General features: G+C 45.8%; 1 protein-coding gene across 3 annotated transcripts in view; it reads right to left on the bottom strand.

The window, feature by feature from the left end:
- Positions 1-12589, bottom strand: part of lg9ah15orf39 (linkage group 9a C15orf39 homolog) — a 51485-nt gene extending 38896 nt beyond the window's left edge. The window contains exon 1 of one of the 3 annotated variants that reach the window (XM_065022179.1): positions 12334-12589. Coding sequence is in view for 2 of the 3 variants with exons in the window: in XM_065022178.1 (XP_064878250.1) it covers positions 5658-5689 (32 nt within the window). In the remaining variant the exon portion in view is untranslated. Of the gene's footprint in view, positions 1-5657; positions 8730-12333 lie in introns of those variants that run through there. The other 2 variants (XM_065022178.1, XM_065022180.1) reach the window with 2 other exon arrangements.
- Between the last annotated feature and the right edge of the window lie 475 nt (positions 12590-13064).

Genomic DNA, 13064 nt, shown 5'->3' on the forward strand with positions numbered 1-13064 from the left:
CGAGGCGCTCTACAGCCCACGCCGAGGCGCTCTACAGCCAACGCGCTCTACAGCCCACGCAGAGGCGCTCTACAGCCCACGCGCTCTACAGCCCACGCAGAGGCGCTCTACAGCCCACGCGCTCTACAGCCCACGCAGAGGCGCTCTACAGCCCACGCAGAGGCGCTCTACAGCCCACGCAGAGGCGCTCTACAGCCCACGCAGAGGCGCTCTACAGCCCACGCAGAGGCGCTCTACAGCCCACGCAGAGGCGCTCTACAGCCCACGCCGAGGCGCTCTACAGCCCACGCCGAGGCGCTCTACAGCCCACGCCGAGGCGCTATACAGCCCACGCCGAGGCGCTATACAGCCCACGCGCTCTACAGCCCACGCAGGCGCTCTACAGCCCACGCGCTCTACAGCCCACGCAGAGGCGCTCTACAGCCCACGCGCTCTACAGCCCACGCTGAGGCGCTCTACAGCCCACGCTGAGGCGCTCTACAGCCCACGCAGAGGCGCTCTACAGCCCACGCGCTCTACAGCCCACGCGCTCTACAGCCCACGCAGAGGCGCTCTACAGCCCACGCAGAGGCGCTCTACAGCCCACGCAGAGGCGCTCTACAGCCCACGCAGAGGCGCTCTACAGCCCACGCAGAGGCGCTCTACAGTCCACGCCGAGGCGCTCTACAGTCTCATCTCTCCAACACCTCAGGTAGGAGGGACTGGTGGTTAGCTAGCCACACGTCAGGAGGATAGAGGTGTACACACACACACACACACACCAACTGAAGAGAGATGTTGGCTTATGATTCATGACATATTACTTATTGACACGTAGAAAAGCAGGTTCTGGTACGGGGTCAGTCTGACCAGCGTGACCAATTAATAATTATCCTTCCTGCAGTGAGTTCAGGGGTGGACCTTAGAGTTCACTGTGTCTGCTGTCACACAACATTCTGCTGTCACACAACATTACATTCTGCTGTCACACAACATTCTGCTGTCACACAACATTCTGCTGTCACAACATTACATTCTCTTCAACACAACATTACATTCTCTTCAACACAACATTCTGCTGTCACACAACATTACATTCTCTTCAACACAACATTCTGCTGTCACAACATTACATTCTGCTGTCACACAACATGACATTCTCTTCAACACAACATTCTGCTGTCACAACATTACATTCTGCTGTCACACAACATGACATTCTCTTCAACACAACATTCTGCTGTCACAACATTACATTCTCTTCAACACAACATTACATTCTGCTGTCACACAACATTACATTCTCTTCAACACAACATTACATTCTGCTGTCACACAACATTACATTCTCTTCAACACAACATTACATTCTGCTGTCACACAACATGACATTCTCTTCAACACAACATTACATTCTCTTCAATACAACGTTATCAGTGAAACAAAACAGGAGGAAAACGGCACATTGATTGACCGATACCAAGGAAAGCAGTAAGTCTATGAACCACAGTACATTGTGAGGTTACATACACTACACGACCAAAAGTATGTGGACACTTGCTCGTCAAACATCTCATTCCAAAATCATCGGCATTAATATTGAGTTGTTTCCCCTTTGCCGCTATAAAACAGCCTCCACACTTCTGGGAAGGCTTTCCACTAGATGTTAGATATTTAGTGAGGTCACGCACTGATTTATGGTGATTAGGTCTGGCTCGCAGTCTGCGTTCCAATTCATCCCAAAGGTGTTTGATGGGGTTGAGGTCAGGGCTCTGAGCAGGCCAGTCAAGTTCTTCCACAACTATCGACAAACTATTTCTGTATGGACCTTGCTTGGTGCACGGGGCATTGTCATGTTGAACTAGGAAAGGGTCTTCCCCAAACTGTTGCAACAATGTTAGAAGCACAGAATCATCTAGAATGTAATTGTATGCTGTAGTGTTAAGATTTCCCTTCACCGGAACTAAGGGGCCCGAACCATGAAAAACAGCCCCAGACCATTATTCCTCCTCCACCAAACTTTACAGTTGGTACTATGCATTCGGGCAGGTAGTTTTCTCCTGGGTGTTGCAACCAAGGACAGATGATATTTACACGTTACGCGCTTCAGCGGTCCCATTCTGTGAGCTTGTGTGACCTACCACTTCATGGCTGGGCCGTTGTTTCTCCTAGATGTTTCCAGTTTACAATAATAGTACTTACAGTTGACTGGGGCAGCTCTAGCAAGTCAGAAATTTGATGAACTGACTTGTTGGAAAGGTCATTCTACTGCCACTGTTTGTCTATGGAGATTGCATGGCGGTGTGCTCGATTCTATACACCTGCCAGCAACGGGTGTGGCTGAAATAGCCTAATCCAATAATATGAAGGGTGTCCACATACCTTTGTATATATACACACGCAGTGCATTCGGAAAGCATCCAGAGCCTTTGACTGCATGACAAAAATCTGAAAAATAACATTTACATAAGTATTCAGACAGTTTACTCAGTACTTTATTGAAGCACCTTTGGCAGCGATTACAGCCGAGTCTTCTTGGGTATGACGCAACAAGCTTGGCACACCTGTATTTGGGGAGTTTCTCCCATTCTTCTCTGCAGATCCTCTCAAGTCAGGTTGGATGAGGAGCGTCGCTGCACAGCTATTTTCAGGTCTCTCCAGCGATGGTTGATCGGGTTCGTCCGAGCTCTGGCTGGGCCACTCAAGGACATTTAGAGACCCGAAGCCACTCCTGCATTGTCTTGGCTGTGTGTTTAGGGTTGTTTTCCTTTTGGAAGGTGAACCTTCGCCCCAGTCTGAGGTCCTGAGCGCTCTGGAGCAGGTTTTCATCAAGGATCTCTCTGTACTTTGCTCTGTTCATCTTTACCTCGATCCTGACTGGTCTGCCAGTCCCTGCCGCTGAAAAACATCCCCACAGCGTGATGCTGCCACCACTATGCTTCACCGTAGGGATAGTCTGAGGGTCCTTTAGATGCTTTTGGCAAACTCCAAGCGGGCTGTCAAATGGCTTTTACTGAGGAGTGCCTTCCGTCTGGCCACTCTACCATAAAAGGCCTGATTGGTGGAGTGCTGCAGAGATGTTTGTCCTGCTGGAAGGTTCTCCCATCTCCACAGAGGAACTCTGGAGCTCTGTCAGTGTGACCATCGGGTTCTTCATCACTTCCCTGACCAAGGCCCTGCTCCCCCAATTGTTCAGTTTAGCTGGGCGGCCAGCTCTAGGAAAAGTGTTGGTGGATCCAAACTTCTTCCATTTAAGAATGAGGGAGGCCACTGTGTTCTTGAGGACCTTCAATGTGGCAGACACTTTTTGGTACCCTTCCAAAGATCTGTGCCTTGACACAATCCTGTCTCGGAGCTCTAAGGACAATTCCGTCAAATGTGAGACCTTTATATAGACAGACGTGTGCCTTTCCAAATCATGTCCAATCAATTGATGATCAATAGAAACAGGATGCACCTGAGCTCAATTTCGAGTCTCATAGAAAAGGGTCTGAATACTTACGGAAATAAGGTATGTTTATTTTTTATTTGATTTTATTTGCAAACACCTGTTTTCACTTTGCCAATATGGGGTATTGTGTGTTGAAAACAAATCATTTAAATACATTTTAGAATAAGGCAGTAATGTAACAAAACGTGGAAAAATGGTAAGGGTCTGAATACGGTGCATTCGGAAAGTTGTGTCATTAGTCACAATAATAGAATATTTAGACAATGGTATAAAGCCTTAGCGTCAGAAGTAAAGTGTCTCCTGTTTGCCTCAAATGAGTCCTTTTTGGATGTTTTCTTGGTTAGCCCTTTAGCTATTATATCTAGCTGCCATGGAATGAAGAGTCTAGATAAACTAGACATGACCAGAGCTATATAAACAATGTGGCTACCCATCATTATGACGAATTATATATTGAGTGACCAGAGGACATATTTTCCCCTGAAACAAAAAGCCTGGTGACACAAACACCAACTCTGAATCACACAGCTTTTTCACCCCTGGAATCGGCCCCAACCCACCCATGGAGTCGGCCCCAACCCACCCCATGGAGTCGGCCCCAACCCACCCCATGGAGTCGGCCCCAACCCACCCCATGGAGTCGGCCCCAACCCACCCCATGGAGTCGGCCCCAACCCACCCCATGGAGTCGGCCCCAACCCACCCCATGGAGTCGGCCCCAACCCACCCCTGGAGTCGGCCCCAACCCACCCCTGGAGTCGGCCCCAACCCACCCCTGGAGTCGGCCCCAACCCACCCCACGGAGTCGGCCCCAACCCACCCCACGGAGTCGGCCCCAACCCACCCCACGGAGTCGGCCCCAACCCACCCCACGGAGTCGGCCCCAACCCACCCCTGGAGTCGGCCCCAACCCACCCCCTGGAGTCGGCCCCAACCCACCCCTGGAGTCGGCCCCAACCCACCCCACGGAGTCGGCCCCAACCCACGGAGTCGGCCCCAACCCACCCCACGGAGTCGGCCCAAATCCACCCCACGGAGTCGGCCCCAACCCACCCCCCCTGGAGTCGGCCCCAACCCACCCACCCCTGGAGTCGACCCAACCCACCCACCCACCCCTGAGTCGGCCCCAACCCACCCCCTGGAGTCGGCCCCAACCCACCCCTGAGTCGGCCCCAACCCACCCCCACGGAGTCGGCCCCAACCCACCCCACGGAGTCGGCCCCAACCCACGGAGTCGGCCCCAACCCACCCCACGGAGTCGGCCCAACCCACCCCACGGAGTCGGCCCCAACCCACCCACCCCTGGAGTCGACCCCAACCCACCCACCCCGGAGTCGGCCCCAACCCACCCACCCACCCCTGGAGTCGACCCCAACCCCCCACCCACCCCTGGAGTCGACCCAACCCCCCCCCTGAGTCGGCCCCAACCCACCCACCCCTGGAGTCGGCCCCAACCCACCCACCCCTGGAGTCGGCCCCAACCCACCCACCCCTGGAGTCGGCCCCAACCCACCCACCCCTGGAGTCGACCCCAACCCACCCAGTCGGCCCCAACCCACCCACCCCTGGAGTCGGCCCCAACCCACCCACCCCTGGAGTCGACCCCAACCCACCCACCCCTGAGTCGACCCCAACCCACCCACCCCTGGAGTCGACCCCAACCCACCCACCCCTGGAGTCGACCCCAACCCACCCACCCCTGGAGTTGGGAAGAGAGGACCACGGACTGGATGGCCAGCAGGCCAAGGATCATTTAATTTTACTAGATGTTATCCATACACTGAGTGAACAAAACATGAGTAACACCTGCTCTTTCCATGACATTATTGATGTCACCTGTTAAATCCACTTCATTCAGTGTCGATTAAGGGGAGGAGACATGTAGATGAAGGGGAGGAGACATGTAGATGAAGGGGAGGAGACATGTAGATGAAGGGGAGGAGACATGTAGATGAAGGGGAAGAGACGGGTTAAAGAAGGATTCTTCAGCCTTGAGACAACAGAGACATGGATTGTGTATTTGTGCCATTCAGAGGGTGAATGGGCAATACAAAAGATTTAAATGCCTTTGACCGGGGTATGGTAGTAGATGCAAGAACTGCAACGCTGCTGGGTTTTTCACGCTCAATAGTTTTCCCGTGTGTATCAAGAATGGTCCACCACCCAAAGGACATTCAGCCAACTTAACACAACTGTGACGTATCAGAGTCAACATGGGCCAGCATACCTGTGGAATGTTTGACACCTTGTAGAATCCATTCCCCGGCAATTGAGGCTGTTCTGAGGGCAAAAGGGGGTGCAACTCAATATTAGGAAGGTGTTCCTGGTGTTTGTTATACTCAGTGTGTGGATACATACAAAACACACACACACTACCAGTCAAACGTTTGGACACATCCCCTGGAATGAGTAGATTTCTTTATTTAAATTAATAGCGAAGACGTCCAAAATATGAAACAAAACATAAGGAATCATGTAGTAAGCAACAACAACAAGTTAAAGACATCCAAATATATTTTATATTTGAGATTCTTCTAAAGCCAACACCTCATTTGGCCGCCTTTCCTTCCAGTTCTCTGCTGCCTGTGACTGGAATGAATTGTAAAAATCATTGAAGTTGGAGACTTTTATCTCCCTCACCAACTTCAAACATCTGCTATCTGAGCAGCTAACCGATCGCTGCAGCTGTACAGTCCATTGGTAAATAGCCCACCCAATTTACCTACCTCATCCCCATACTGTTTTTATTTATTTACTTTTCTGCTCTTTTGCACACCAGTATCTCTACCTGTACATGACCATCTGATCATTTATCACCCCAGTGTTAATCTGCAAAATTGTAATTATTCGCCTACCTCCTCATGCCTTTTGCACACATTGTATATAGACTATTGTATATAGTTGTTGTCTGTGTCACACTGCTTTGCTTTATCTTGGCCAGGTTGCAGTTGTAAATGAGAACTTGTTCTCAACTAGCCTACCTGGTTAAATAAAGGTGAAATAAAAAATAAATAAAAAAAGTAGCCACTTTTTGTCTTAATGACATCTTTTCGCACTCTTGGCATTATCTCAACCAGTTTCACGAGGTAGTCACCTGGAATGCATTTAAATTAACAGGTGTGCCTTGTTTAAATGGAGCCGACCCTTTTTTCAAATGTTCGCCTAAAATGACATACCCAAATCTTACTGCCTGCATCTCAGGACCTAACACAATGATTTGCATATTCTTGATACCATTTGAAAAGGGAAATACTGAAGTTTGTGGAAATGTGCAATCAAATGTAGGAGAAATATTTTTTTGTACCATCTTTGAAATGCAAGAGAAAGGATATTATTATTATTGGTATTATGCCAGCCCAGGCGCAATTTAGGTTTTGGCCACAAGATGGCAGCAGTGTGTGCAAAGTTTTAGACTGATCCAATCAACCATTGCACATCTCTTCATAATGTTGTATCAAGACTGCCCAAATGTGCCTAATTGATTTATTAATACAAGTTCATAACTGTGCACTCTCCTCAAACAGTAGCATGGTATTCTTTCACTGTAAATTGGACAGTGCAGTTAGAGGGGGGACACACGGATCATGTAGATGTTAAAGTTCATTTGTGGAATTTCTTTCCTTCTTAAGGAGTTGGAGCCAAATCAGTTGTGTTGTGACAAGGTAGGGGTGATATACAGAAGATTACTTGGTAAAAGACCAAGTCCATATTATGGCAAGAAAAGCTCAAATAAGCAAAGAGAAACAATAGTCCATTATTACTTTTAGAAAATCAAGCGCTATGATGAACATGGCTCTCATGGAAAGGAAGACCCAGAGTTACCTCTGCTGCAGAGAATAAGTTCAGTAGAGTTAACAGCTTCAGAAATTGCAGCCCAAATAAATGCTTCACAGAGTTCAAGTAACAGACACATCAACATCAGCTGTTCAGAGGAGACTGCTTGAATCAGACGTTCATGGTCAAATTACTGCAAAGAAACCACTACTAAAGGACACCAATAAGAAGAAGAGACTTGCTTGGGCCAAGAAACACGAGTAATGGACAAATGTGAGATTTTTGGTTCCAACCACTGTGTCTTTGTGAGACACAGAGTAGGTGAATGGATGGTCTCAACATGTGTGATTCCAACCGTGAAGCATGGAGGAGGTGGTGTGATGGTGCTTTGCTGGTGACATTGTGATTTATTTAGAATTCAAGGCACACAACCAGCATGGCTACCATAGCATTCTGCAGCAATACGCCATCCCATCTGGTTTGCGCTTTTCAACAGGACAATGATCAACACACCTCCAGGCTATGTAAGGGCTACTTGACCAAGAAGGAGAGTGATGGACTGCTGCATCAGATGACCTCCAGAATCACCCGGCGTCAAACCAATTGAGATGGTTTGGGATGACTTGGACCGCAGAGTGAACGAAAAGCAGCCAACAAGTGCTCAGCATGTGGGAATTCCTTCAATGCTGTTGGAAAAGCATTCCAGGTGAAGATGGTTGAGAGAATGCCAAGAGTGTGCAAAGCTGTCATCAAGGTACAGGGTGGCTACTTTGAAGAATCTCAAATATATTTTGATTTGTTTAACAAATTACTACATGATTCCATATATATATATATATATATATATCCTTCTGGATGGTAGCAGTGTGAACAGGCAGTGGCTCGGGTGGTCGATGTCCTTGATTATCTTTTTGGCCTTCCTGTGACATCGGGTGCTGTAGGTGTCATGGAGGGCAGGTAGTTTGCCCCCAGTGATGCGTTGTGCAGACCGCACCACACTCTGGAGAGCCTTGCGGTTGAGGGCGATGCAGTTGCCGTACCAGGCTGACATACAGCCCGATTGTGCACCTGTAAATGTTTGGGTGACAAGACAAATTTCTTCAGCCTCCTGAGGTTAAAGAGGCGCCTGTTGCGCATTCTTCACCACACAGTCTTTGTGAGTGGACCATTTCAGTTAGTCTGTGATGTGTATGCCTAGGAACTTATAACTTTCCACCTTCTCCACTGCTGTCCATTGGATGTGGATACCCTCTGCGGTTAATTGTTTTATATATTTTTTAAAGGGGTGGATCAGCTTAATATTGAGGAAAGATTGATGGAAGCAACAATGTAACTGTCTGCATCATTTCCAATCCCCCATATCTTTTTGGGGTAAAATATTCCCCAACAACCCTTCCCCCAATTGGAGTAAACTAATAAACAATAATACTTAGGCTTCTACCTTCAGTTTATACATCTGAGAAAACAAAACAAACTGTATTTGGTTAGGAACATCTTCCTTTCTTATTAAAAATGTCCAATTGATTCATGAAGAAGTTTACATACACCTTAGCCAAATACATTTAAACTCAGTATGTCACAATTCCTGACATTTAATCCTAGTAAACAATCCCAATAATCTCAATAATAGTAGAGATAATTATTTATTTCAGCTTTTATTTCTTTCATCACATTCCCAGTGGGTCAGAAGTTTACATACACTCAATTAGTATTTGGTAGCATTGCCTTTAAATTGTTTAACTTGGGTCAAATGTTTTGGGTAGCCTTCCACAAGTTTCCCACAATAAGTTGAGTGAATTTTGGCCCATTCCTCGTGACATAGCTGGTGTAACTGAGTCAGGTTTGTAGGCCTCCTTGCTCGCACATGCTTTTCAGTTCTGCCCACAAATTTTCTATAGGATTGAGGTCAGTGCTTTGTGATGGCCACTCCAATACCTTGACTTTGTTGCCCTTAAGCCATTTTGCCACAACTTTGAAAGTATGCTTGGGGTCATTGTCTATTTGGAAGACTCATTTGGGACCAAGCTTTAACTTCCTGACTGATGTCTTGAGATATTGCTTCAATATATCCACATAATTGTCCATCCTCATGATGCCATCTATTTTGTGAAGTGCACCAGTCCCTCCTGCAGCAAAGCACCTCCACAACATGATGCTGCCACCCTCATGCTTCACGGTTGGGATGGTGTTCTTTGGCTTGCAAGCATCCCCCTTTTTCCACCAAACATAACAATGGTCATTCTGGCCAAACAGTTCTATTTTTGTTTCATCAGACCAGAGGACATTTCTCCAAAAAGTACAATCTTTGTCCCCATGTGCAGTTGCAAACCTCTGGCTTTTTTATGGCGGATTTGGAGCAGTGGCTTCTTCCTTGCTGAGCGGCCTTTCAGGTTGTGTCGATATAGGACTCGTTTTACTGTGGATATAAATACTTTTGTACTCGTTTCCTCCAGCATCTTCACAAGGTCCTTTGCTGTTCTGGGATTTTCGCACCTAAGTGCGTTCATCTCTAGGAGACAGAACGCGTCTCCTTCCTGAGCGGTATGACAGCTGCGTGGTCCCATGGCATTTATACTTGCATACTATTGTTTGTACAGACAATTTTGTACAGATGAACGTGGTACCTCATTTGGAAATTGCTCCCAAGGATGAATCAAACTTGTGGTCTACAATTTATTTTCTGAGGTCTTGGCTAATTTCTTTTGATTTTCCCATGATGTCAAGCAAAGAGGCACTGAGTTTGAAGGTCATAAGGTGAACGCACCAATTTGTAAGTCGTCTGCTAAATGACTTAAATGTAAATGTAATGTAAATGAAGGTAGGCCTTGAAATACATCCAAATGTACACCTCCAATTGACTCAAATGATGTCAATTAGCCTATCAGAAGCTTCTAAAGCCAGGACATTATTTTCTGGAATTTTCCAAGCTGTTTAAAGGCACAATCAACTTAGTGTATGTAAACTTCTGACCCACTGGAATTGTGATACAGTGAATTATAAGTGAAATAATCTGTTTGTAAACAATTGTTGGAAAAATTACTTGCGTGATGCACAAAGCAGATGCCCCAACCGACTTGCCAAAACTATAGTTTGTTAACAATAAATGTGTGGAGTGGTTGAAAAACTAGTTTTAATGACTCCAACCTAAGTGTATGTAAACTTCCGACTTCAACTGTATATTATTTCATAGTTTTGACGTCTTCACTACTCTACAATGTAGATAATAGTAAAAATAAAGAAAACCCCTTGAATGAGTAGGTTTCCAATCTTTTGACTGGCACTGTACATATGTATATATACACACACATACGGTATATGCTAGACGTGCCAATGGAGTCTAGATAGTGAATTTACATGTCTAGCCTCTGACATGTCATTGTCATACCTCCTGCTGCAACAAAGAAAGGTTTGCAAAGAAGCTCAACTTTCTAAAGCAAATTAAGTTGATGCATTTGCAAATACGTAGGCTACCTTTGACACAGAATAGTCTAATAGCTGTTTGCATGAATAGCCTCTTAGGGAAAGTATGCAAATGTCACTATGTAAAACCATGCACAGGTTTATAAGATTCAACCAACTGATGCAGCCATCCTGAAGCTCCCTAGCACGTGATCATGATTCTGAGTTCCATTCCATTACAGAGTGTTTGGATGAAGGAGTCTTCTGTACAGGGGAGTTTTGTTAAAGAGCTGCGACGCTCGGCCTAAACATTAACAGACAGAGTTTGTGGTTTTGAAAGCATACGGACATTATATTTTATAACAGCAAGAAATAATACAAAATACATTTTTAAAAAATTAAATTGATACAGACCTTTATAGGGTTAACGTGCCCACACGGACATATTTCCATTTTACAGCGCTTGTTTACGGAAGACAGAACTGACTACCTGTGCTAATTAGCCATCTGCGTCTCTGAACACCTGTGTGTAAACGGAAGACAGACGCCACAAACCTGTTGTCACTGAAAAAAACTCTGTCGGCTACAACTGTTAAACCAGGTTAAAACTGAGCAGTAAATGTATTTTGCATTCGTGACATTATTTTGATGTGATATGAAAGTAGAGGAAGTTATGTTTCTAAAACCACACCACATTTGAGAATCGATTCATGTTTAGATGGAGTATTTAGCTGTTTTGGTTTCCAGAGCCAATTCTCCTTTAACTAGAACATGTAAGATCCTTAGACTATAAGGAAGAACGTTAGGCTCCTGTAGCCCACTATTGGACTCGGAGCCCCCATACATTTTCAGGAAAACTTTAACACCATTGTGGTAATGGGGTAAGCCTACTGTGTCAGGGCTCGGGGAATCTGAAACTAGTATGCCTTTCTGAGATGGACTTGAAATACATTTATATCAATGCAATTGAGTAACAAATATTTGCTTAATTTTTTTGTATCTGACTTGCTAACTGGTTGAACGCAGCGAGTGTATAACTACAACCAATTAGCAAGTCGGAAATGTCTGAGTTTCGTTGTTCCTACTAGCATGTGAACAGTGTCTGGCTAGGTGATTCAACGCACTACAATGGGCGGATCGATTTTGCATGGCCCGGTGCGCCGGAGGGGCGGAATTAAATTATTTAGACCATTCCATTGGTCATGAAGTGAAATCTCCATCCACCCGAGCACCAGGCCATGCAAACGTGCTCTAGTGGACGTTTGGCGCTTCCAAGACCGCTGGAAAAACCATAACGTTAGTGATCTTCTGTTCGGAAAGTCAGAGCCACAGAAAGATGCAGAGTTCCCATCGTGGAATTCCGAGTTGGATGACCGTACAAAACGATTTTTCCCAGTGGGAGTTCATTTTTTGCAATTTCTCATTTGTCTTGAAAAAACTGAAGTCGGAGTTTTCCGAGTTCCCAGTTATTTTGAACGCGGCAGTTGTTGCGACAGTTTCATGATTGCATCCATCGATACAAAGTATCAGCGTTACTTTTCACGTGGCTGCGTGCACCAATGGGTCACTGAAGTTCAACAAAATATTCTCTAAGCAATCGTGACCTGTGAAAAGAAATCCACATTCTAATATCGTGATTGACATGATCAATCATCTTCAAATAATCATTAGCGGTGCAAAGTCGGTCAGACTAATAACAAATAAACTTCAGTTACAAAACGTCAACTTACCTCTATTCTGAGTAGACTACTGAACAAAATTCCCGCAAAGAATCCATGAAACACTCAGAAGTCAGATAAACTAATCGAAACATGCTGCTTCCGATTGCACGGCGAGGATTTACCAGACCAAATGATGTCATTCACTCAAATGTCAGGTTAAGTTATTGGAATCCTGAACGCGATCTACATTGCCTTGTATGCGGTATATACATTGTAGTATGCCGATATGTTTTCATCATCTGGGCTGTTAACTGCTCGAAGTCCGCTGGGGTCGGAGGGAAAGGATTCAACCAATAAGCGGCAGACAAGACAAGGGAGGGAAGGTCTGTGATCTAGCCTATAGGCGGGGTTAAAGGGTCTATAGGCGGAGTTAAACAATAGAACAAGAATGAGCTCAACGTTAAAGGTCCAATGCAGCCGTTTTTATCTCAACATCAAATCACTTCTGAGTAACAATTAAGCACCTCAATGTGATTGTACATAGTACACTACTTTAGACCAGAGCCCTATAGTACCCTATATAGAGTACACTACTTTAGACCAGAGCCCTATAGAACCCTATTCCCTATATATAGTACACTACTTTAGACCAGAGCCCTATAGAACCCTATTCCCTATATAGTACACTACTTTAGACCAGAGCCCTATAGAACCCTATTCCCTATATAGAGTACACTACTTTAGACCAGAGTCCTATAGAACCCTATTCCCTATATAGAGTACACTACTTTAGACCAGAG

The sequence above is a fragment of the Oncorhynchus nerka genome, linkage group LG9a (assembly GCF_034236695.1).
Source record: "Oncorhynchus nerka isolate Pitt River linkage group LG9a, Oner_Uvic_2.0, whole genome shotgun sequence".
NCBI lineage: Eukaryota > Metazoa > Chordata > Actinopteri > Salmoniformes > Salmonidae > Oncorhynchus > Oncorhynchus nerka.